The sequence below is a fragment of the Muntiacus reevesi genome, chromosome 1, assembly GCF_963930625.1.
Source record: "Muntiacus reevesi chromosome 1, mMunRee1.1, whole genome shotgun sequence".
NCBI classification, from domain to species: domain Eukaryota; kingdom Metazoa; phylum Chordata; class Mammalia; order Artiodactyla; family Cervidae; genus Muntiacus; species Muntiacus reevesi.
In genome coordinates this window covers 70,501,076-70,525,448 of record NC_089249.1, presented here as the reverse complement: position 1 = coordinate 70,525,448, position 24,373 = coordinate 70,501,076, and the positions used below count along the sequence as shown (strand labels likewise).

Here is a 24,373-nt window from a genome sequence, read left to right as displayed (position 1 = left end):
AGGTCCAGGATTATAGGATCCCATTGTGAGGATACTTGCTTCACAATATTGTGTTAGTTTCTACCACACAGCAAAATGATCAGCCACACACGTACATATTATTGCTGTTGTTCAGTTGCTAAGTCATGTCAGATGTTCACATATCTTCTCCTTTTTGGATTTACTTTCCATTCAGGTCGCCCATTCGTGTCTGACTCTTTGCAACCCCATGGACTGTAGCCCACCAGGCTCCTCTGTCCATGGAATTCTCCAGGCAAGAATACTGGAGTGGGTTGCTATGCCCTCCTCCAGGGGGGTCTTCCCGACCCAGGGACTGAACTTGGGTCTCCTGCATTGCAGGCAGGTTCTTTACCATCTAAGCCACTAGGGAAGCCCTTCAGGTCACCACAGAGAATTAAGTAGAGTTCCCTGTGCTATAGAGTGTGTTCTTATTAGTTATGTATTTTATATACAGTATCAATAGTATATATGCACCAATCCCAGTCTCCCGGTTCCTCCCACCTCCCTCTTTGCCCTTGGGATCTGCACACTTGTTCTCTAGGTCTGTGTCTCTGTAGGACTGCAGTTTGCTGACTGGACCTAGAGCAGGCCCCAGGCCTCTTCTTTCCCGGGGCACCCAGCCCTTGCACTGAGGACTGCTCACTGCTCTCTGTGTGTCTCGGGGGTGCCTGCTGTGCCGACAGTAAATCATGGCAGTAACTTTCCCGGAGAAGAACGCTGAGTTCTTTTGGCTAGCTGGGTCTGGCAGCTGCTCCCAGGTCTGGCCTCCTTGGCTCCAAAAGAGAGGGAGGCATACTTTGCATCACCCTTAGACGTTAGAGTTGCAAATGGCCAGTCTGTCAGTTCATCAGCTCCGGATCCACATGCAACACTCTCCAACCCGGAGCCTGACCTCCTTTAAAGGCTAAAACAGGGCCCACTTACTCCAAGGCCTTGATCCCCAGCAAAAGTCTTGTCAGACTCATGGGTCCCTAAGGCACCCTCTCACCCAGGCATCACCCTCCAGCAGGTCCTACCTTCAAGTCCCGGCTGTCTGCCTCCCGAAGTTTCTGGAGCCTGAAGTCTCCCTCACAGGGATTGAGGGCGGAGGGAGGTGCAACACAGGCACACTTGCAGGACGAGCCCGAGGTGATGGTTTCCACTGTGTAGAAGTCTTCCTTCCTGGAGGTCCCCGCGTTGACCCGCTGGCAGGCATCTCGGCCCAGGGGTCGCACTACACACTTGCACTGGCAGTCCGAGCCTTCAGACACGGCCTTGACTTTGTCATAGTCTCCCAGCAACTAGACAAAGAGAGAGACACCAGGTTGGGGCTGTGCAAATGCCAGCATCAGTCTCCTGGAAAAGGCTCTGCATTTACTTTGTCAGATGTCCTGCTAGCCAGAGATCTCTGATAACTCTGGTGTGGAGTGGAAGGGGTCATCGCAACACAATTTGCTGACTCTAGCATTTCCTGGAAGGCACTCTAAGTTTATCTCTCTTTACTTATTTTGGAAAGCAGTGCATTTCTCAGGGAGCCTTAGTCTTTTATCACTTAAGGGAAAAAAACAAATAAGCTCCATCATTCTTCCGATAGTACTTGCCTTAGCTAGAATCCAGATTTAGACTGAAAAGGGAAAGGAGAAAGGATTGACGGAGGGATTGGAAAACTGACATTCCAATTTCAAGACTACTGGCTTCTGTTCCCCTTCATTCATTCACCATTTATTGAGTGCCCCCTTGGGACTAAGCTTGGTGTATGAGAGGTAAAGCAATGAATGGGCCAGAGAGCCTGCTCTCAAGAGCTTACTGTGCAAGAGGTCTATAAGTTACGAACACACCAAGCAGAGAGTGATAAGTACCCCGGATGTGGGAGTCCAGTGGGAGCACAAACAGAAGGCCACAGAGTGTGGCTTCTAGAAGGAAGTGGTATCTGATTTGGTCTCAAAGGATGAGTTAGATTTGGGAAAAAAACTGGGAGGAGAGAGACAGATGCAGATGTCAGTAGGTTCACTCAGCCCAAGGGTTCATTTGGCTCCTAGAATAGCTTCTGCACCCAAACCCCAGGCCAAAGCCAGGAAAGCAAACTGGCAGCACTTGCTGCCTCCACAGTGCTAAACATTTCCTTCTGAGTGCTTGCCCAGGCAGGAAAACACGCAATGGCAGGCTTGCTGGAACCGCAATCCTAGGCACTTGTTGGGGACAAGGCTCCTCCCCAGCTCCTCTGCAAGACATCCTATATCCCCAGGGTCACGGCTCCCTCTGTGGGCACAGGGAACGGTTCCCTTCCTTTGACTAATGACCCTGGCAGGCAAGCTCTGAGCTTGTTGGAGTGGATATGTTCCTGGGATGCAGTTGGGGGAAAGAAGTCTTGTAATGTTTTTCTTGCAAAGGTTGGGTTTCTTCTAAAACCAATATTTGTGTTAGGACTGTTGTCAAAGGCAGAGTGGATCAGTGGAAGACAGAGTTGTAGTTCAAGATGACTTAAGTGGCCGGTCTTTATGGGCCGATGGAAAATCATAGCTGTCTGCTCTCTGAAACTCTGCTTAGATTCCTATATAGCCCTACTCAGAGACTCTGGGTGAATTCCTTCCTTTCAGGAGGCTCAAGTTTCAGGAAAGTTTTTGTTGATGGTCCTCCAGAGCCCCGGTGTGATGGATTTTTAAATCTTTTTGATTTAGGGGTCAGTGCGAGGTTATGGATGAGTATAGGGCATGTATTAGCATAATTTTTAAAGGAAGGGTGAGGTGACTAGTGTTTGATAAAGGTCAAAGTGGAGCCGATCATTCTTTCCACAGGAAGGAGTCAAGGACCCCAGTCCAAGGGCTTAGAAGAGGCACAGGCAGCACTATAGGGATCCTTTTTCAGCCATGCCTCCTCCTTAGGATTAAGGTGACAGCCAACGCACAATCATCAGGCTGGTCCTGGAAAGCACGAAATAAACAGTCTAGAGAGAACTCTTTTTTTCCTGTCATGAGATCAGGGCTGAAGATGGTCAGAGGCCCTGGCTCTATCCATCTCTAGGGCCCTTTACTGTTTCAAGCCTCATGGTCCTTATCTACAGAACGGGAGTAAGCACGCGTGAGGATTGAGTCTAAACAAGTGAAAGCTCTTTGCAAAAGGATATGTTACAGATCCTGTCCCTAGCAGCTGTCACTCCCCGCTCCGACACCATCTGCCAGAGCTGAGTGGAGCGGCATTTCTACTTTATCTCCCCAGGGTGAGGGGGGCACTTGTCCTCCTTTTGGGGCTCACCTCACCTCATCACACTTGTTGCTGCCGTTTCCTCCCTGGGCGGCTCACTCAGTGTCATGAAATATCTCCCTGTGGGTTACACCATCTGCCTTCCGTCCAACATGCCCGCCTGTTTGCACATTCCAGTTCTGACAAACAGCCACACAGACAAGACATGGCCATACTTTCCACAACCCTTGAACCAAAAGGTTTTGACATTTTTTTCTTTCTTCTCAGGGAGTTGTAAGGTGTCTCCGCTTCCTTCTCCTCTCCTTTTTCCTGATTCTGTAACCTTCAAAGACCCTATGACTTTGCGAGCAGGACCCATGTCTTTCCAGTTAAGAAAATGCTCTGATACATGAAAAGCAAAAGCCCTCCCCTTCGGTAATGGAGGGACCAACAGCTGCCTGCGAACGCTTCAGCAGGACCGTCTTAAGGCTCCGACCGCCACTGGGGCAAACGGAGCGTGCGGGGGCCTCGCCGCCTACCTGGGATAAGACGTTCTCCTGGTTGTCTGCTTCGTTCTGCAGAGTCTCGTCCTCCGTGGGCGCCACCGTCTGCGCGTCTGGGGGCTCGGTGGTCCCGGTGGGGGGAGAGCTGTACCCCCAGCCCAGAGCCGTGACCAGAGCGAAGCCGAGAACTAGCAGCAAAGGCTTGGCCATGAGGAAGGCGACCGGAGGGTGCTCGGCCCCTTGGAAGAATGGCTGGGGGCCGGCGCGGAGGGTGGGGGGTATCTCAGCAAGGAGTGAGGCGAGAGGGTGTCTCGGCTGGAGCCCCAGAGGCACTGCTCTAGAGCTGGACGCGGCCGGGCAGGGCAGGAATGTGCGCCCCAGAGACGCTGGTCATCTCCTTCCCGACGCGATCGGCCGGCAGACAGTGGGGCGCAGCGCAGGAGGAGGTGACAAGGAAGGTGGAGGTGGCAAGGCGAGCGCGTCGTCCTCCGGCGAGGGCTCAGGTGGAAGGAAGGGGTCCGGGCGGATGCGGGCGGGGCGGTGCGCGCCGGGGCGGGTGGCGGGAAGCCCGGGGGCGCACCCGGGCCCTGTGGGAGTGCGGGGCCGGCAGCGGCGGCGGGGGCGAGGGCTGCTGGGCCGGGGCGCCGCGGAGCGCTGGCGCGGAGGGAGGGCGGAGCCTCTATTGTGCCGGGCCGCGGGGATGCAGCCAGTTACCGCGCGGAGGAGGAGGAGGACCGGGAAGCGCCCTGGGCTCGGGCGGCGGGGAGACCAGCCGACCCCGCCCCCGACTCGACCTCAGCTGCTGCTCACGCCCTCCAGGGGTGACGTCGGAAGGGCGCCTCTTTCATCTGACCGCAAATGGGACCGAAGTTACCCTGAGCCGGGTCCGTGAAGTTCGGGGATCCCTTGTGCCCATGCTCTCCGAGGGGAGCGAGTTTCCTGTGGTTGGCAGGTAGGCACCGAGAGCTCTCCCCAACCGGCATAGATGGATCCTCGGCACCGCCTTCTATTGCACCTGGAGGACAGAAGGAACATTTGCTCTTGGATGTTTCTTTTCCCTGACGACTCTGGAAAGACACTTGGCAGCTTTGAACTTGGCGCCACTGGTCGTTTTCTTGCCTGCCACAGCTTTAGAACCTGGTAATACCTCCACCCAGAGGATAACTACTGAACTCCCTGCAAGAGTGACCTCAGTTCAGTTCAGTCGCTCAGTCGTGTCCGACTCTTTGCGACCCCATGAACTGCAGCACTGCCAGGCCTCCCTGTCCATCACCGACTCCCGGAGTTTACCCAAACTCATGTCCATTGAGTTGGTGATGCCATCTAGCTATCTCATCCTCTGTCGTCCCCTTCTCCTCCCGCCCTCATCTTTCCCAGCATCAGGGTCTTTTCAAATGAGTCAGCTCTTTGCATCAGGTGGCCAAAGTACTGGAGTTTCAGCTTCAACATCAGTCCTTCCAATGAACACCCAGGACTGAACTCCTTTAGGATGAACTGGTTGGATCTCCTTGCAGTCCAAGGGACTCTCAAGAGTCTTCTCCAACACCACAGTTCAAAAGCATCAATTCTTCGGCGCTCAGCCTTCTTTATAGTCCAACTCTCACATCCATACGGAAAAACCATAGCCAAGTTGTGTAATTATTAAAGACTAAGAGAATAGTTTTTTCAGTAAATCTCTGACAGTCTGTGGGGGGGGGGTGGGGAGGTGGGAGCTACTATCAGAGATGCAGTTGATTGTCCAAGGGGACAACTCTTACTGTCTTTGTGGTTTAAGACAATTGTCAGAATCTCTGTCACTAGATGATCTCTTAGAAGATGTCCACCCTCAACAGTGTGCAACTGTGTTACAGTATGCCTTAATTAGGTTCCGTTTTATAAACCAACTGTGAAGATTAAGTGTCTGAATTAAAGGAAAGGCACTGCACCTTCTGAGACAACTGTGGAAATGCAAAACAGAGCCAGACCCCTTAGAAGATGTGAAAAGTGTCACGCATCTTTGGGAAATTCAAACACCTTGCCTTTTACAGTAAGGGGAAAGGGTCCTCTTAATCTAAATAATAAGCTATGAAATTTCAGCTCATATAAATAATGATAGTTGACAGAAGCACTGAGTTTTGCCAAGAGAATGCACTGGTCATAGCAAACATTGTCTTCTAAGAGCACAAGAGAAGACTCTACACATGGACATCACCAGATGGTCAGTACTGAAATCAGATTGATTATATTCTTTGCTGCCGAAGATGGGGAAGATCAGCAAAAATAAGACTGGGAGCTGACTGTGGCTCAGATCATGAAATCCTTATTGCCACATTCAGACTTAAATTGAAGAAAGTAGGGAAAACCATCAAACCCCTTATGATTATACTGTGGAAGTGAGAAATAGATTCAAGGGACTAGATCTGATAGACAGAGTGCCTGATGAACTATGGATGGAGGTTCATGACATTGTACAGGAGACAGGGATCAAGACCATCCCCAAGAAAAAGAAATGCAAAAAGGCAAAATGGTTGTCTGAGGAGGCCTTACAAATAGCTATGAAAAGAAGAGAAGTGAAAAGCAAAAGAGAAAAGGAAAGATATTCCCATTTGAATGCAGAGTTCCAAAGAATAGCAAGGAGATAAGAAAGCCTTCTTCAGTGATCAATGCAAAGAAATAGAGGAAAAGGATAGACTGGGAAAGACTAGAGATCTTTTCAAGAAAATTAGAGATACCAAGGGAACATTTCATGCAAAGATGGGCACAATAAAGTACAGAAATGGTATGGACATAACAGAAGCAGAAGATATTAAGAAGAGGTAGCAAGAATACACAGAAGAACTATACGGAAAAAAAAAAAAAAGATCTTCATGACCTAGATAACCATGATGGTGTGATCACTCACCTAGAGCCAGACATCCTGGAGTATGAAGTCAAGTGAGCCTTAGGAAGCATCACTATGAACAAAGCTAGTGGAGGTGATGGATTTCCAGTTGAGCTATTTCAAATCCTAAAAGATGATGCTGTGAAAGTGCTGCGCTCAATATGCCAGCAAATTTGGAAAACTCAGCAGGGACCATAGAACTGGAAAAGGTCAGTTTGCATTCCAGTCCCAAAGAAAGGCAATGCCAAAGAATGTCCAAACTACTGCACAATTGCACTCATTTCACATGCCAGCAAAGTCATGTTCAAAATTTTCCAAGCAAGGTTTCAACAGAAGACTTGAACTTCCAGATGTACATGAACCAAGAACTTCCAGATGTTCAAGCTGGATTTAGAAAAGGCAGAGGAATCAGAGATCAAATTGCCAATGTCCAAACATCCAATGAATCATAGAAAAAGCAAAAGATTTCCAGAAAAACATCTACTTCTGCTTCATTGACTACGCCAAAGCCTTTGACTGTGTGGATCACAACAAAGTGTGGAAAATTCTTGAAGAGATGGGACTACCAAACCACCTGATCTGCCTCCTGAGAAATCCAAATGCAGGTCAAGAAGCAACAGTTAAAACCACACCTAGAACAATGGACTGGCTCCAAATTGGGTAAGGAGTATGTCAAGGCTGTATGTTGTCACCCTGCTTATTTAACGTATATGCAGAGTACATCATGCAAAATGCTGGGCTGGATGAAGTATAAGCTGGAATCAAGATTGCTGGGAGAAATATCAATAACCTCAGACAGGCAGATGACACCACCCTTATGGCAGAAAGTGAAGAGGAACTAAAGAGCCTCTTGATGAAAGTGAAAGAAAAGAGTGAGAAAGCTGGCTTAAAACTCAAAATTCAAAAAAGGAAGATCATGGCATCTGGTTCCATCAATCACTTCATGGCAAATAGACGGGGAAATAGTGGAAACAGTGGCATAGGCTCCCAAATCACTGCAGGTGGTGACTGCAGCCATGAAATTAAAAGGCACTTGCTCCTTGGAAAAAGAGCTATGACCAACCTAGACAGCATATTAAAAAGCAGAGACATCACTTTGCTGACAAAGATGTGTCTAGCCAAAACTATGGTTTTTCCTGTAGTCATGTATGGATGTGCGAGTTGAACCATAAAGAAAGCTGAACGCTGAAGAACTGATGCTTTTGAACTGTGGTGTTGGAGAAGACTCTTGAGAGTCCCTTAGACTGCAAGGAAATCAAATCAGTCAATCCTAAAGGAAATAAGGTCTGATGCTGAAGCTGAAGCTCCTTGGCCATGTGATGTGAAGAACTGACTAGTTGGAAAAGCCCGTGATACTGGGAAAAATAGAAAGCAGGAGAAGGGGATGACTGAGGATGAGATGGTTAGATGGCATCATCGACTCGATGAACATGAGTTTGAGCAGGCTCCAGGTGTTGGTGGTGAACAGGGAAGCCTGGCGTGCTGCATCCATGGGGTTGCAAAGAGTTGGACACGACTGAGTGACTGAACTAAACTGAACTGAATATCTTTTGGGTTTTAAACACTTCAGGGTATTAATATAAATTGATACTTTTTTAAAACCCAGTTTATGGGCAAAAATTCAAGATTCTAGTTATCTGGACTTGTGGAACTCTCTCACAGAGAATATTAAAGCTATCAAATCTTTTTTTCAAAACTAGATGGAAGTAAACAACTATAAAATATAGTTTTAAAATTCAATTAAAATAAGTGTTGAATGTTGGTTAAGTATAGGACAATTTGCTAGATATTTAATTGGAACAAGAGATAGTCCACGTTTTCCTGAAGAAGTGGACTAGGAGTAAGGGGGTAAACAGAACAAGTATACAAGTTGTCAGGCAGAGTAAGAGCATATCCCAAGGAGCTTAAAGAAGGATTAGGTCACTTCAAGTTGAAAGGTCAGGATTTCATGAAAAGGTGACAGGTAGATGGCTGGGAGGATGGGAAGGTCTCAGCAAGGCAGTAAGATGTAGGCAAGATAAGAGGAGCCATTCTGGGCAAAGCCATCAGCCTGAATGTGCATATTCAGATCTAAGACTGATGCTCACTTCTCAGGGAAGACTTCCTGACTCCATCTCCAGCATACTTCCTCTTCTATGCTCCCACAGTACCATAGTATCCGGTTTCCCAGGCGGCGCAGTAGTAAAGAATCCAGCTGCAAGTGCAGGAGACACAGGAGACATGGGTTTGATCCCTGGTCAGGGAGATCCCCTGGAGTAGAAAATGACAACCACTGCAGTATTTTTGCCTGGAAAATTCCGTGGACAGAGGAGCCTGGCAGGCTATAGTCCATGGGATCAAAAAGAGCTGGACACAGTTGAGCAGCACATACACATGGTACCATGTATCTTTTCTTCATAGAATTATGGGAATTACATTTTTATACTTTTTTGTGAGTTGTTTCAGTTGTGCCTGTCTTTACCACTAGGCTGTAAACTCCATGACGGCAAGCTTGTGTCTGGTTTTGTTCACCATTACATTCTCAGAGGCTTCCCTTGTAGTGATTCTTGGGTCAGAAAGATCTCCTGGAGGAGAAAATGACAACCCACTTTAGTGTTCTGGCCCAGAGAATCCCATGTACAGAGGAGCCTGGCAGGCTACAGTCCCTGGGGTTGCAAGAGTCAGATATGACTTAGCAACTAAACCACCACCATATTATCAGAGTTTAGCTAGTACCTGGAAGGAAGTAGACACTCAATTAAATTGGTTGAATGAATGGACTATAAATAGTCCAGCTGGATGTACTCCTAGTTACCTTCATAAATATCATTTTTGGACCTATTAGCATGCATTTGGCTGCAAGGAGCATGTTATCAACAATGGCTTAATCAAATTCTCATTTATTTTTCTCCCACTCTAAAAGACTGGAGGTTGACTGAAAGATGGTTTAATGGCTCAATGATATTCATCAAGGACCCAAGTTCTTTCATTTCCCACTCTATTATTCTTTGGGCTTTTAAAAGATTTTTTTGTTTGACCTAATTGTAATTGAACAGCATGTATATTATCTATGGAGAAACAGATCACCAGCCCAGGTGGGATGCATGAGACAAGCGCTCGGGCCTGGTGCACTGGGAGGACCCAGAGGAATCGGGTGGAGAGGGAGGTGGGAGGGGGGATCGGGATGGGGAATACGTGTAACTCTATGGCTGATTCATATCAATGTGTGACAAAACCCACTGAAATGTTGTGAAGTAATTAGCCTCCAACTAATTAAAAAAATAAATAAATAAATAAAAATAAAAGATTTTTTTGTTTGACCTAATTGTAATTGGCTTAAGTCAGTTCCATATATCCCTTGACCATTCTCTTTTGCTAGACATTCAACTTCCCAATCTCTCTTGCAGTTCAGTTCAGTTCAGTTCAGTTCAGTCGCTCAGTCATGTCCGACTCTTTGCAACCCCATGAATTGCAGTACGCCAGGCCTCCCTGTCTATCACCAACTCCCGGAGTTTACTCAGACCCATGTCCATCGAGTTGGTGATGCCATCCAGCCATCTCATCCTCTGTCGTCCCCTTCTCCTCCTGCCCCCAATCCCTCCCAGCATCAGGGTCTTTTCCAATGAGTCAGCTCTTCGCATGAGGTTGCTGCTGCTGCTGCTGCTGCTAAGTCGCTTCACTCATGTCCGACTCTGTTTGACCCCATAGACAGCAACCCACCAGGCTCCCCCATCCCTGGGATTCCCCAGGCAAGAACACTGGAGTGGGTTGCCATTTCCTTCTCCAATGCGTGAAAGTGAAAAGTGAAAGTGAAGTCACTCAGTCGTGTCCAACTCAGCGACCCCATGGACTGCAGCCCACCAGGCTCCTCCATCCATGGGATTTTCCAGGCAAGAGTACTGGAGTGGGGTGCCATTGCCTTCTCCCTCGCATTAGGTTAGGGGTAGCTAAATGATTCAATTCTTGCTAATAGAATAAAATAAATCAGCAGAGTTTTTACAGCAGATATTTTACTTCCTGATAAAAGAAACAAATAGGAGGGAGGCGCTTTCCAGTGTCACCCTTCCCCCACTTCGTCTTTGACTGTGGTCATGGCCCCTGGAACTGTGGCAGCCTTTTAATAACCATGAGTCCTTTCTCCTATGCTGAACTGAAATATTCCTCCTTTTAAAGTCCACTTTTAAATCATTTTAAAGTTCAAGCCTATGGTTCTAATACAGCATATGTCTTAGCTTTCCTTTCACTTAAAGATAGAATGTCTCTTCCAAGTCTCTTTCTCAAGCGAACTAAACCCACTTTTTTCACCTTTTGTCTCCTTTTTATTCACCTGCTTCTCAGACCACATAACCTTCTAGACCTTCTATTATTCTGGTTATTTTTTTTCTCTAGAAAACCTCCTGTTTGAGTATCTGTTAGAGCATGTTGAAAATATTTTCTCTATTTTTCTGGGCACTGTTTGATTAATACAGCCCAAGATTGCCTTAGTTTTTTCAGTAGTTACATCACACCAATGATTCATATTGATCTATTTTTTAAGTGTAGTTTTTCCTGTTACTTTTTAGCATGAATTTTATACTTGTTTTCTCCATTCTGTACTTTCCAGCTGAGTTCTTTTTATTTTTTTCTTAACCCATGTGTAAGCCTTTACATTTTTTCCCACTGAATATTATGATGGTTTTGGCCCATCTTTTCGTTCTGTTGAAATCTTGTGCTTTTTGCTCTTGTCCCAGTTTGGGATAATTTCCAAATTCAATAAACGTAGTTTCTATCTTAACGCAGATCACTAATTTGAAAATATCATAATTATTCATATTCTAGAGCCCTATGCATAATAGGAGAGTCTTTCCTTATTGATATTAGCATTTTGTTAGTTACTTAGGCAGTCAGAGCCATTGATGCCTAGGTCACATGTTTTCATCATGTCTAAAAGCATTTCCAGACACACTTTTGTCACCTACCTTTCAGAAATCCAGATATACTGTAGCATACTCCCACCTGCCAGGAAGATAACCTGATCTGAAGATCCTGAGATGAGCTGGGTTTGGCCTTAGAGCATCCAAGTTGACAGAAGCTCTGTGAAACCTTTGTTAAATGCCTAAAGATTCCACTTCGCTTAGTCATCAGCATATTCATGTAAAATCAGTACTGGTCTACCTGTTTCAGATGAAGTCTCTGAGGCACCTAGACAATGAGCTGTTTGATGGCCACCCTGTACTGAGTGCTTACTGAGCACAGGTGTCATTTGATGTTAAAAAAAAAACAAAACACTCAGCTATGTAGGATCATCCCCTGGTGCAAACGAAGAAACAGCTTCAAAGAGGGACATACGTACTGTGGAAATGTTCAAAGAAGAGCGTCCCAAAAAGTGCTGAGCATGCCACTTGAGCAACCTGAGACTCAGAACCTTTATAGGTTTCGGCCAGTTGGCAGGCTGTGGGTCTCTGGGACTCCCTCAGATGTTGCATCCACTAGGCCTCCCCAGCCAAGTTTGCTACTGGCAAGAGCATCTGTTTTCCAGTTTACCTGGGAGCCTCCTGGCTTTGCTCTAAAATGCCTGCTGTTGAAAACCAAGGCTTCAGGCTTCATTTGCCAGGTGGGGCTGGGTTGGCTAGAAATGACCTGCCACCTTAGTGTGTAATTTAGAAAATGCACCTGCCCCACAGCATCAGAATCAAAGAGCAGGGCAAAATCCCACGAGCCACATCATTCTGCCATCTCGCTTCCCTGGCTCATTGTAGGGTGGGAGCCTGGCCAGGGAACTGCCATAAAATGCTGGAAAAGGATGATGGAAGGCATGGCCGAAAATGAGGACTTTTTTCCCCTGTTCTCTCTGCTTTGCTGCTTGCTTCTTATTTTGCCTTTGATCTTCTAGGTTTTCTCTCTCTTTTAGTTCAGTTTAACTCATTAATTGAATGCATGTTATGAGCTGGGTGCTCTATGGCCTGCTGAACACAAAAGATGAAAAAGACAAAACCTCTGCCTTTATGAGCTCATGTTATAAAGATTACGTGTCATCCTGGGGAGGCATACAAAAGAGCTTTTTTCCCTCTGAAAGTATTTAGTAAAAACAAAATTGTTCGTCACTGCAAGAGAGCTGGGCAGTGAGGAGTCATTAAAAGATTTGGGCCAGGAGAATGGCCATGGTCCGATTAGATGACTCATTCATGTGGTGACGAGTCATGTAGAGGTAAAGACAATACAATTAACTACAGTTCTCTGCTGGCAGATCCCCTGGCCTCCTGGGTTGGCTCTGCCCGAGCTGGAGTCCTGCACTGGATAGGCCATTGCTCTGATTTAGAGGGAAGCTCCCCTGCCCTCTATGACTCGCAGTGACCCAAGGAGGAATAGGTAGGCAGAGGCCCTTTGCCCTACCAAAGGAGTTCCCATGACTGCTCCATAGCAGAGCTGCAGGAGATATCATCCCCATCATAGCTCATATGAGTGGAGCCCTCCAAAATCGTGTAGGCACAGCCCACAGCACCAAACACTGTCCTGGGACAGGCCAGAAGCAGTGCATAGAGCCTGTGGCTTCTACACAGCGTTTTCTCCCTCCCCCTCTCTCGTCCCTCCCCCTCTCTCTTCCTCCCTCCTCTCCCACTGCCTTGCTCCTGGTTCCAGGAGACCTCCATGCTTACAAGCAGAGAGCAGATGGGCACACATTATGTACTTGTGGTGTGCTTTTTCAAGACATTCACATGCCTCCCCTATCTTTTCACTGATAGCCCTTTAATAAGTTCAGCCTTCAGAGGTGAGTCTTTACACATAAATACTTCTGGTAGATGCAATGAGTTGCCTGGAGTCTATACCAGGGAATAAATAAACAACTGATAACAGATTTTGCTAGGGAAGCAGCAGTGGGAAAACATTGCAAAGTCCGAAGGACACATTACTGGGCAGTCGCAGAGATGAGAATGTGGAGAAAGGCAAGGCCTGGTCCATGCTCTACCACCTAAGCTATAAGTGAGGTTTAGGGATTCATTCTTGATCGTGAGAGGTGCATAGGAGTTGGTTCGGTGAAGACTGGGAGAGGGCCCTCCAGGTGGAAACCAGAAACGACAAAACTGTGGTGAGTTATTGGGAAGTGCAGCAAAGCCGGAGCATGGGTTACAGTGGGCCAAAGAGAAGGGGAAGCAACATGGGCGAGAAGGCAGGACCACATCATACTGCACCCATGCACTGTGCTGGGAGTTTGGATGTGGAACCAAAGGCTCTGGAGAGACTCCAAAATTGCTGTAAGCAAGGGAGTGAAATAATTAAACTTGAGTTCTGGTTGATGGTCCTGGCAGTAGAATGGATTGGAGGCTCAGACTGAAGTAGGTAGACCTGTTTGGAAGTATGAGATGGAAAGGTGCTGATAAAGGCAATGGGATAGAGAGAAAGGGGTGGGTAGGAGATACAGAATGAGGCAGAAAGAAGAGGAGTCAGTAAACCTCTAGATATGGGGAGAGAGTAAGGTGAAATTATTCTTGACTAAGAATTCCTGGTTGTAAGTAACAAGATAACTTTATCCAGATTAATCAAAGAAAAGGGGGTGAGGGAGAGGGTTTTATTATAAGGATATAGGATTGTCTCACAGAACCTGAAGGCCGCAGTGTCTCTTGGGTCATTAAGGACTTCTCCATACAACAGACAGAAGGTCTCCAGGCCACAGTTGTTTGAAGAGAGAGTGAGGCTTTCTCCTTCTCAGGGTCAACTCCAAATGCCCAGGAAAGGGACTCTGATGCAACACGGGTCAGGTGTCCAGTCCTGAGCTGATAACCTAAGGTGCATATGGAGGGGTCAGGTCACTGTGGAGAAATGGGAAGGAGGGCAAGCCCCAGGGAAGGGCTAACAGACCAGACAAATGGACAAGTATCCACTATATTCTTGCTCACGGTTGGCTGGCTCTGTCTTCCCTCTGCTTCCAAGATGCACTTACTTAACATAAATTAATAGTCTTAGAGAAAAGCAAAAATGTCTCCCCAGAAAGAGACAACCCAAATGACGATCTCAGAATGACAGCTGTTCCAGGAAGCTATCCGTCCAGGTGATGTCTTTCCCAGAGGAGCTTGAATCTGATCCAGATGTGACTTACCACCCCACAGGCACCAGATTCAACCATAGTTTAACCTACTTTCTCTATATAGATCTCAGCTCAGTGTAGACATTTCACTTGGTGGCATAGCCAATGAAAATATGTGATACATACATTTGTTCTTCAGGACACTCTCTCCTGTTCACTGGGTTGCATGAATGTCACTTAGTTTTAGCCTTGTCAGGCAACCTGGAGCCATAGGGGAGCCTGGACTTCAGGTTAGACAGATGGTCCATGGAACCCTGGATTTCCCACACTCACTATGGCATTTGGGAAAGTCAGTTCACCTCCATGGATCTCTGTCTCCTCCTTCTCACCTGGGAGTCATGTAAACATCCCCCTCTGATTATTAGGAGCTCACCATGTGTTCTTTTTTGACTCTGGTGGGAATGAACTCCAACTCCAATTCTAAGGCTAAAACCATGAGGTATACAAAGGTCACAGAAGACTTAATGAAAGGGTGAGTCTTAGATGTGGCATCAACAGGAAAGCCAGACACTGATGCAAAGGTGAAGGTTTACCTGTAAGCAGGAGAAATGATTCTAGTCAGAGCTTTGTGGTGGCTTTAGAGCCACAGACCTGGGCTCCAGTCTTAACCCTGCCACCTTTCTGGTGGTTGGTTTTGGGCAAGTTTTTCTCTTCTGAGCCTTAGTTTCCTAACCATTGCTATGTTGTTGTGGAGATAAGAGATGTATAAAAATGCCTGATATAGCTTGCCACTTTTACAAATATTTGTTGAGTGAATGATAAAATAATAACTCTTTATTAAATAGAGATATTATTATCCTGTTTCCTTTTTATTATACATCAATTGATATAAATTTATCAGTTCAAATGCATGCACTTAAAAACTTAACTTTAGCACACCATCATGGTGGTGTTTAGTGGGTAAGTCATGTCCGACTCGTTGCAACCTCATGGACTATAGCCTGCTAAGCTCCTCTGTCCATGGGATTTCCCAGGCAAGAATACTAGAGTGGTTTGCCATTTCCTTCTCCATTATTCTGTTTCTGACTCACTATGCGAATTTAGTAGAAACTCTCTCTGTGCCTCAGTTAACTTATCTAAAAACAGAAACTACCATTTTCTGTTCTTTGTTCCTTCCATGTGGTGATTGCGACTTACATACACAGGTTTTTCCCTTTGGGGGATTTGCTTGTTGCAGGGACTAAACTTGAACAAGATAACTTTCTAAAGCTTAAGCAGTTCTTGAGGTGTTTGGAGCCAGCTGCCAGCCCCTTGCTTTTGTTGGCAGGATAGCCCAGGTACGTCCAGCAGGTGCAGCTGCCTAGGCAGATACTATGTCCAGTGAGGGCAGAGGGGTGGGGCGGAGGTGGGCAAGGCGGGGGCTTGTCTTGTAGGACATCCAGCATTGCCCAGAGCAAGATGGTGAGTAGAGCAAGGCTGCCACAAGCATGCCTGGCCCGACAGAGTCCTGAGTGAAAACCAAGGGCCACCTCGCTCCACACAGGAGGAAACCCTACTATGCACTCTGAAAGCCAACTCCCTCATTCAGACAGAAAAACAGCCAAACTAGCAGCATCATGGCCGACACAGAGTGGTATCATCCTAGAGTTCCATTTTCTGCTTTCTCCAGCTTTCTCCCCCCTCCTCTAAAATTACTTTGTTTCTTTCAAAAAACCCAACCCAAGTTCATTTCAGTTAATCTTTGGATCTTCCCTCATGCCTGCATCTTTCTCAGCCTGCCTTCAGCTCATTGATATTCCTCTGTTTTCCTCTTATCCCTCCTTCTTCCCTTCTTGCAAGGAAAAGAGCATTCAGAGATCTGTTATCTGAAAGTGATAACTGTGGTTCCTGAAAAACCACATGCTGTTGGAAGTTTTCCATTCCTTCACAGAAGGTTTTCAGCGTCTGCACTTCACTGCTCATAGACCTAGAATGGTTATGTCCGGTAACATACTGCTTTTGTATAACTCCAGGAGGACTGACCATGCAATGTAAATAGTGTCCTGAGGCGTTAAGGATGGTTTCAGCAGCTAATATGGACAGGTGCAAGTATCTCATTTCATCACCACAACTGTCCTGCAGTGGAGGTGTTTTTAACCCGCAGGCTGCAGGTGAGGAAAATGAAGCAGAGAGATTGACTAACATGCCAGAGAACAAAAATACACAATTTATTAATGGTAAGCTAGCTTTGATTTCAGGCTCAGGTCTATCTAACTCCAAGCTCATGCTGTTAATGACACTCCATCCTACAGTTAACTTTTGAAACCCGACTTTGTCTCCTCACCCACATGGCATCTCCCCTCCTGGAATTCCATACTTAAGGGTCTCCAATCACTTAGGGGCAAAGGGGCATGTCTATGGAAAAAGAACTGACTACAGAAGTGGTGGACGGTGAGACGTCCCATCTAGGAGACCCAGCGTCTAGTCACAGTGCTGCCTCTCCAGCTGTGTGTGTGAAACTTGGGAAGTCCTGGGTTTTAGTCTTGTCTATTTTTCAAGAGAATTGATTGGAAATCAAGAGTGATTTCCAAGGTGGTCCCTTTCAGCCTTAACATTCTAAAGTCTTCAGCCCAAGCAGTTGATTTACTGATACTTCTTTACTGTGTTGTAAACACAGTTGGCTTGAATGTAGCTACCCACACAAAAAAATTGTTTTGTTTCTCTAAGGCCATTAGTCACTCTAGATAGTGTTGAATACTTGAGTTATGAGAAGGGTAGATACACAGATACCCCGTGTTTTTCACGGCACTTTGCTTAACACTTGTGTCTCCTGGGTTTCCTTAAATTGAAGCTTGGTGATTGCATAACCATTGTGTGATCATGCCCAGTCCACATCTGAAGACAGGCAGGAGAGGAGGGAGGAGTATCAGGGCTGCCCCAGGCGTGCTGCCAGGAATTTGACTGGTCTGGTCAGGAGTGATGGATCACTCTCTGTAGAGCATGTGTCCTGGCCCAGGAAGCAGGAGAAGTGGTCTGGTTCCAGCTGGGCTCACTCTGGGATGGGACAAATTAAGCAGTGAGTGCCACTGGCAAAGCTCATTAGCAATTCCCAAGAAATAAAAGTAGAACCCAGATAATAAAATGAAGTCTAACAGTTTTCTTTTCTTTTCTTTTGCGCTTAGTCTGGTTTACTAGGTCACAGGGCACCACGTTTGGAGTCCTTGCACCCAGCACTTCAGACCGGAGTTCCTAGTGGGAAGTGGCTGCACCTCACACTTCAGCTCAGGGGCGATGTGCATAAACACTGCACAACTCAGTTCCTGATGATGATGGCAGGACCCGTGCAGAGACGCTGCGCCTGGAGCAATGCAGTCTGGAGTGATGACCAGCAACAACTCCATCCCCCTCCCCTCCCCACTGATAAGAACCCTATAAAGCGGTTCCACCAAAGGACTTTTGGAGAGAACATGTACTTTGAAGCAGGAGCTCCCTCCTCTCCATTCTCTGGTCAGAGACCAAACCTCCTCTGCTCCTGAACTTAACTTGGTCTGTTTCTATTGTCTCAAAGGACACCTGGCATAAGGCCCCTTGTTGGAAACAGACACAAGAGGGTCAGTAACAAAATTTCAGCAGCCACAAAGGTTTGGACCATGGCCTTTTCAGCTGCATTTATCCACTAGGCTCCAGTGGGAGGATGGTGGAGGCTTTCAAGTTTTGCATGAGGATCACTGATTCAAGTCTTTGAGTTCCCTCTGACAGGGGATTCAGAGCAAGTCTGTCCAGCAACCTGAACCTGGGTGTGGTGTGCACACTGCCGTAGCTCCAGAGTCATCTGGACTGTGCCTGCTTGAGATGATCACCCTGTGGCATCATTAGGGATTAGAGACTGAAATTCACACGTCTGCCCAAGGCCTCTGGCTAGCCTTCTGCAGTGCTGGACGCCCCATGGACAGTGGGGGCCTGGGGGTGAGAGAGAGCCAAGGCCGTCTTGTCCACTCTCTTGCTAGCAGCGCTGTCCTCTTGACCCCTGGACAAGGCAGGAGCAACCACAGCAGGACTTCTTGTCCTCCTCACTGGCATCCAGGAGTCAGTGGATTACAGTCACTTTCAAAATTGGTGAATTTTAATATTGAAGATGGAAGAAAAAAGCAACATTTTTATCATATTAAGCTTTAGTATTTCAAGAAAGGTTAAAAAAGCAACTGAAATGCAAAGAAAAAACACAAAAAACAAAACAAGACTGTGCAGTGTGTGGAGAAGGTGCTGTAACTGATTTAATGTGTCAAAAGTGGTTTTTGTGGCTTCATCCTGGAGATTTCTCACTGGATGATGTTCCATGGTTGGGTAGACAGTTGAAGTTGATAGTGATCAAATAAAGACATTGAGAATAATCAATATTATACCATGTGGGAGATAGCTGATATACTGAAAATATCCAGATTATTTACACCAACTTAGTTGTGTTCATCACTTTGATGTTTGGGTTCTACGTAAGCAAGTGAAAAAAACCTTCTTGATTATATTTCCACATGTGATTCTCTACTTAAACATAACAAAAATCTTCAACTTTTAAAACAAATTATGATGAGTGATGGAACGTGGATACTGTATGATAATGTGGAATGTAAGAGATTATGGGGCAAATGAAATGAACCACCATCAAAGACCAGTCTTCATCCAAAGAAGGTGATGTTGCATATAAGGTGGGATTTAAAGGGAATCCTCTATTATGAGCTCCTCCTGGAAAACCAAACAATTAATTCCCAAAGGTACCGCTCTCAACTAGACTAACTGAAAGCGGCACTCGCTGAAAAGTGTTCAGAATTAGTCAACAGAAAACACGTCATCTTCCATCAGGATGGTGAAGGATCACATGTTTCTTTGATGACCAGGCAAAAATTGTTACAGCTTGGCTGGGAAGTTCTGATTCATCCACTGTATTCATAAGACACTGCACTTTCAGATATCCATTTATTTTGGTCTTTATGAAATTTCCTTAAGGGAAAAATTTCAATTCCCTGAAAGACTATAAACAGCAGCTGGGACAGTTCTTTGCTGAAAAAGAGGAAAAAGTTTTGTAAAGATGGAATTATGAAGTTGCCTGGAAAATGGCAGAAGGTAGTGAAACAAAACAAATACATTGGTCAATAACGTTATTGGTGAAAATGAAAAAATGTGTCTTTTAGTTTTACTTTAAAAACTGAAGGAACTTTTTGGCCAATCCAATATAAGTGGTTAGTTAAGGGGACAGTAACACCTGGCATGAAAAATATAATCAGTTCAATAGTTGGAACCTTCTCCATCTGTACAGTGAACATCCCCAACACCAGACCTCCCAGAAGGCCCCAGATATAAGGTCCATTCAGAGCAGAGGGACATATCCTGGGGAAGACTGGTAGATTGATTTCACTGTCATGCCAAGAGTATGGGCAATTTCAGGTATCTTTTAGTGCTAGTAGACATGTTTTCTGGGTGGATAGAAGCATTACTAAAAGAATAATCTCTAGGCACGCTTCTAGGATCCCTACAAAGCAATCATTGTCCAGCATTTGTGTCTCAAGTAACAAAGGGATAACGAGTGCCCAGGGCATAAAAAGGGACCTTACACTCAGTTTGGAGATCTCAATTGTCAGGGAGAGTAGAAAGATCCAATCAGACCTCAGAAATGGCCCTTAGCAAAGTTATGTCAGGAGACTCAGGAAATTATTAAATTGCTTCCAATTGCCCTGCTCCACAGGCAGTTAGCCCCAAGGGATAAGTTCAAGTTAAGTTCATTTGAACTCTTATATGTAGACCCAGGCCTGAAGAAGAGAAAACTTAACCCCCTTGAAATGGAACAACTCATGTATGCCCCCCAGGTAGGAGAAACCACGAAAGTCCTCACAGACTATGGTACCAGGTGATGCCTGCACCCACTGACCTGGCCCTCCATTGCTTCTGGTCAGGAGACTGGGTGTATCTGAAAACCCAGAAAACGGCAGCTTGCAAGATCAGTTCCGTCCCAAGGGGAATGAGCCCCACTTGGTGATCCTAAGCAAGAAGTTGAGCTCTTCTGCCTTGAAGTTTCAGGGGTCACTCCATGGGGCCATCACATGGCAGTGAAGTGGCCCCGGAGCCACAGCCTCTGGAGAAAAAACCTGGAGCAAGAGACCCTCTTGGTTCCTCATGTGACCCTCTCTCTGACCTTAAGCTTCTTTTCTGAAAAACTACAAAGTGTGACTAGGGATACTCAGGCCACAACAGTCAGCCTCCACCCCAGGGCACACTTTTGCCTGTAGACAAAAGACCTAGATACCTGTATTATTAGGAAAAAACTGACAAGTGACCGTTACTCTCTTGCTAACATGTGTTCCATGCATCGGAGATCATCTGCTGTCCTTTGTCTCCAAAAGGTTGGAGAAGTGGTGGTCGCTCAGGGAGATGAGGAGTCAGGGCTGAGAGCTGGTGACAAACCAACGCCACTAGCGGCAGCTGAGGAGACGCTCTGCCCCTCGGCCCGGGGTGATGGCAGCACACAGCCTCAAGAACAAGCCGTTCCAGGAGATGGGCCTGTGCACCTCGAGAATGAGGTGCAGGACAAAGGCAGAGGAGGGGTTTGTCACTGGCCAAGGCCCTTAACAATCCCCAGAAAATAAAAACAGAATCTGGGTGATAAAGTCTAACCCATTTTTCCTTTCCTTCTGTGCTTAGTCTGGTTTCACAGCTCATAGAGGGCTGACCACACAGGCTGGCACTTCAGACTAGGGTTCCCAGTACCTAATGACTGCGCCTGGCACCGAACTCCGGGGACCTGTGCGGAGATAATGCGCCTGGCACCGCCGTCTGGTTGGGGAGCACCGCGCCTGCATCCACCCTCTGTCCTGTGAGAACCCCGCCCCCTCCTCGTTGACAGCAGCCCCAGCAGACCCGTCAGAAAGTGTGGACTCCACAGTGCGAGCTCACAACTCTCCATTCTCTGGTCAAAGAGTAAAGCTTTTCTTTGCTTCTCAACTGAATTAGGTCTTGTTCTGTTGGCTTGAGTGACATGGGGCACAAGGACCCTTGTTGAAGTCCCAACTTGAGAGGTCAGTAACAACAGCAGCATTCATGATAGAACTGATTCTTCATGGCTTTATGCGTACTGTCACTAATTTTCAAAGCATTGCTAGGAGACAGGTATAGTTTTCTCCACTTTATGGATTAGAAACAGAAACTCAGAAAGTGTACATAATACAACCAAAGTCACAAATGGTGGATTGGAACTTGGGCTTATTTGTTCAGAACCAATGTGACATTCCTCATTTATGGACTGAAGCACTGAACCACTGCTTCCTAGCATGTGACATGCATACTGTTGGGGGCACTTGAAAATATTTCAGGTGGTGCCCAGTTAGTCATTTCAGACTAGGGTTCCTAGTATCTAATGACTGCTCCGGGCACCGGAACTCTGGGACCCTGTGCAGAGATAATGTACATGGCGCTGCCATCTGGTCGAGGAACGACACGCCTGCACCCACCTTCTGGTGGTGCAGATCATCACACACATAAAACTTGCTATTTCTTAAATATTGCTTAGTGTTAAGTGTTAATCGCTGAGTCGTGTCTGACTCTTTGCTACCCCATGGACTGTAGCCCACCAGGCCCCTCTCTCCATGGGGATTCTCCAGGCAAGAATACTGGAGTTGGTTGCCGTTTCCTCCTCCAGGGGATCTTCCCAACCTAGGGATCGAAGCAAGGTCTCCTGGATTGTAGGTGGATTCTTTACCATCTGAGCCACCAGGGAAGCCCAAAATTGCTTAGGAAGAAGTCAAATTTAAAAATGAGTTGATTTAAGGTCCAAAGGGTTAAGTCAGTTGAGGTGACGTGGCAAAGATTGTGAAGTTGGAAACTTCACAAATGCCTGAGGTTTGGGGACTGATGAATGAGATAATGTGCTGCACTGGTTCCATAACGACAGAGCAGAACCCTGGCCTCCCTGAGCCTTTAGAACTGAGCCTCCAATGCCTGGGCCTGTGATCCCTCTGAATGGAGAGAAACAAATTGTGTATACAGAAGATTTAATAGGCCAAGTCTCAATTACCCCACTTCTAATGCCTACCCCACCTCCACAATCCTGTCTCCTATACATCCAAGACTTCACTGTTAGAAATCTCAACAGACTCCTTGAGTGAGAAGCTTAAGGTGTAAGTTGCAAAGTGATTGGCCGCGGATGTATTTAATTAGACCAGCACAGTGATTGTTTTTTATTTCTGAATTTGAATGTCTTTAGGGAGGACATACTCTAGTTTTAGCACATTTCACTTCACATTATTCACTTCATTCACATCTCACATAACATTAACCTTCTTAACTCCAGGTCACCGAGGCATATGAGGCTGTGACCACTGGTTTAAAGTCTTATCTTTCCCAAGGTCAAAATCCTTAAAGGCCCAAAGGACTGGTTCTTTTGGTGGGATTTCAGAGCATCGCCTTCCCAAAGAGCTGTCAACTGTGTATGTTTGTAATACACCGTGAGTCTCCAATGCGTGTGGAGTTTCTGTATCCTCCTTGCCGGAGGGGAAGTCAGGACAGGAGCCCGAGCCAGTGGATGGCAATCATCACAGCTTTTTATGGCCCTTTGGTACCACAGTGACCTCTTTGCGATTTTCAGACTAGGAGTAGAGTGACACCTGGTGTCTTGTGTCATTCTTTACACCCCGCAGTTCCCAGCATAAGTCTCCCTCCCTGAACCATTTCTCTTCCTCCCCTTTATTCCCCTGTTTGGGTGCAGACAGCCTGGTATCAGGTTGAAAACTTCTCAGTCATCACCAATAATTTCTTTTTTGTCTCCTCCACCCCTCATCCTACCCACTGCCAGTGTCTTGCAATTTGACTTGGGTTGATTTTACATGTCTCGCCCCTTCTTGTTATTGCCTCTTTTTGGCTCATAAATTCATCTCTCTCAGTGTAGTAACTTTCTCAGAGTTCTCAACTACATATCACTGCCTGATTAACATTTTTAAAGTGCAGTTCCATCGGCTCACTCCCCTGCGCTATTGGTTTCCCACAACCTGCAGAACAAAGCCTAATACTTCCAACTGTTCATCATTTGGCCCCTGGCTATCCTTCTGTCATTTTCTACTATTCCTGTGTTCTTGAGTAATGTTCCAGACTTTCTGCAGCTTATGTCACTGCTTCCCCCTACATGAATCACTCTTTCAAGAGGGCTGGTTATAAAGAGAAGTATAGAGATAGAGCAAAAGGTAAAAAAGATGATCAGAGAAGGAGTTTTATTCTGATGAACAGCAATGACTTGAACATGATTTAAGGCAGAGAATAAAGAATTCATTGTGGGGGAGGTAAAACATATATACTGGCACTCTCTGAAAACCATCTGTGGACCAGAGGCTTGACTTTGTTTTACAGGAAATAATTAATTTCAGTCCTCTCAGCAACATTACAAAGTAGGCACCATTGCTGCTCCCATTGTACAGATAGGGACACTGAGGCCCAGAGAAGACGTGGATTCATCTAAGAGCCAGAAGGAAGTAGAGTTGAGATTTGAACCCAGGCTATTCAACTCCCAGTGTGCTCTCTTACTTCATATAAGAGAAAGGGGATAACAGCAGAGTCCCGTAAGAGGTGGAAGGAGGAATAATTCGGCTTGGAGTCAGGTGGTCATCCATCAGCCTTACACAGAAAAGAAACACCTCTTCCCTGAGCTAGGAGAAATGAGGATGGTGGAGTTAGACCCATAGATTGAGGAAAGAAGTTGGAAATATTCTTGCCAAGAGGTCTCTGTTGAGAATTAGAGAGAGGGGTGGTGTAAGGAGCTTGAGGAGAGTAAGGAGAGTCTAAAATAGTTGCTGTGGGGAATGAAAGGAACTGTGAGGACCTGGAGTCAACCTTGCCTCAGTGACTTATAAGGCCTCA

At 46.3% G+C, this 24,373-nt stretch overlaps 1 protein-coding gene across 3 annotated transcripts in view; it reads right to left on the bottom strand.

The window, feature by feature from the left end:
- OLFML2B (olfactomedin like 2B) overlaps nucleotides 1–4,418 on the bottom strand; it is a 44,925-nt gene extending 40,507 nt beyond the window's left edge. For all 3 annotated transcript variants that reach the window (XM_065946730.1, XM_065946738.1, XM_065946746.1), the window contains exons 1-2: nucleotides 3,699–4,418; nucleotides 1,017–1,280 (exon numbers count right to left, since the gene is read on the bottom strand). In XM_065946730.1, the coding sequence (XP_065802802.1) occupies nucleotides 1,017–1,280; nucleotides 3,699–3,872 (438 nt within the window). In that variant the 5' untranslated portion in view covers nucleotides 3,873–4,418. The remainder of the gene's footprint in view (nucleotides 1–1,016; nucleotides 1,281–3,698) is intronic.
- Nucleotides 4,419–24,373: the final 19,955 nt, after the last annotated feature.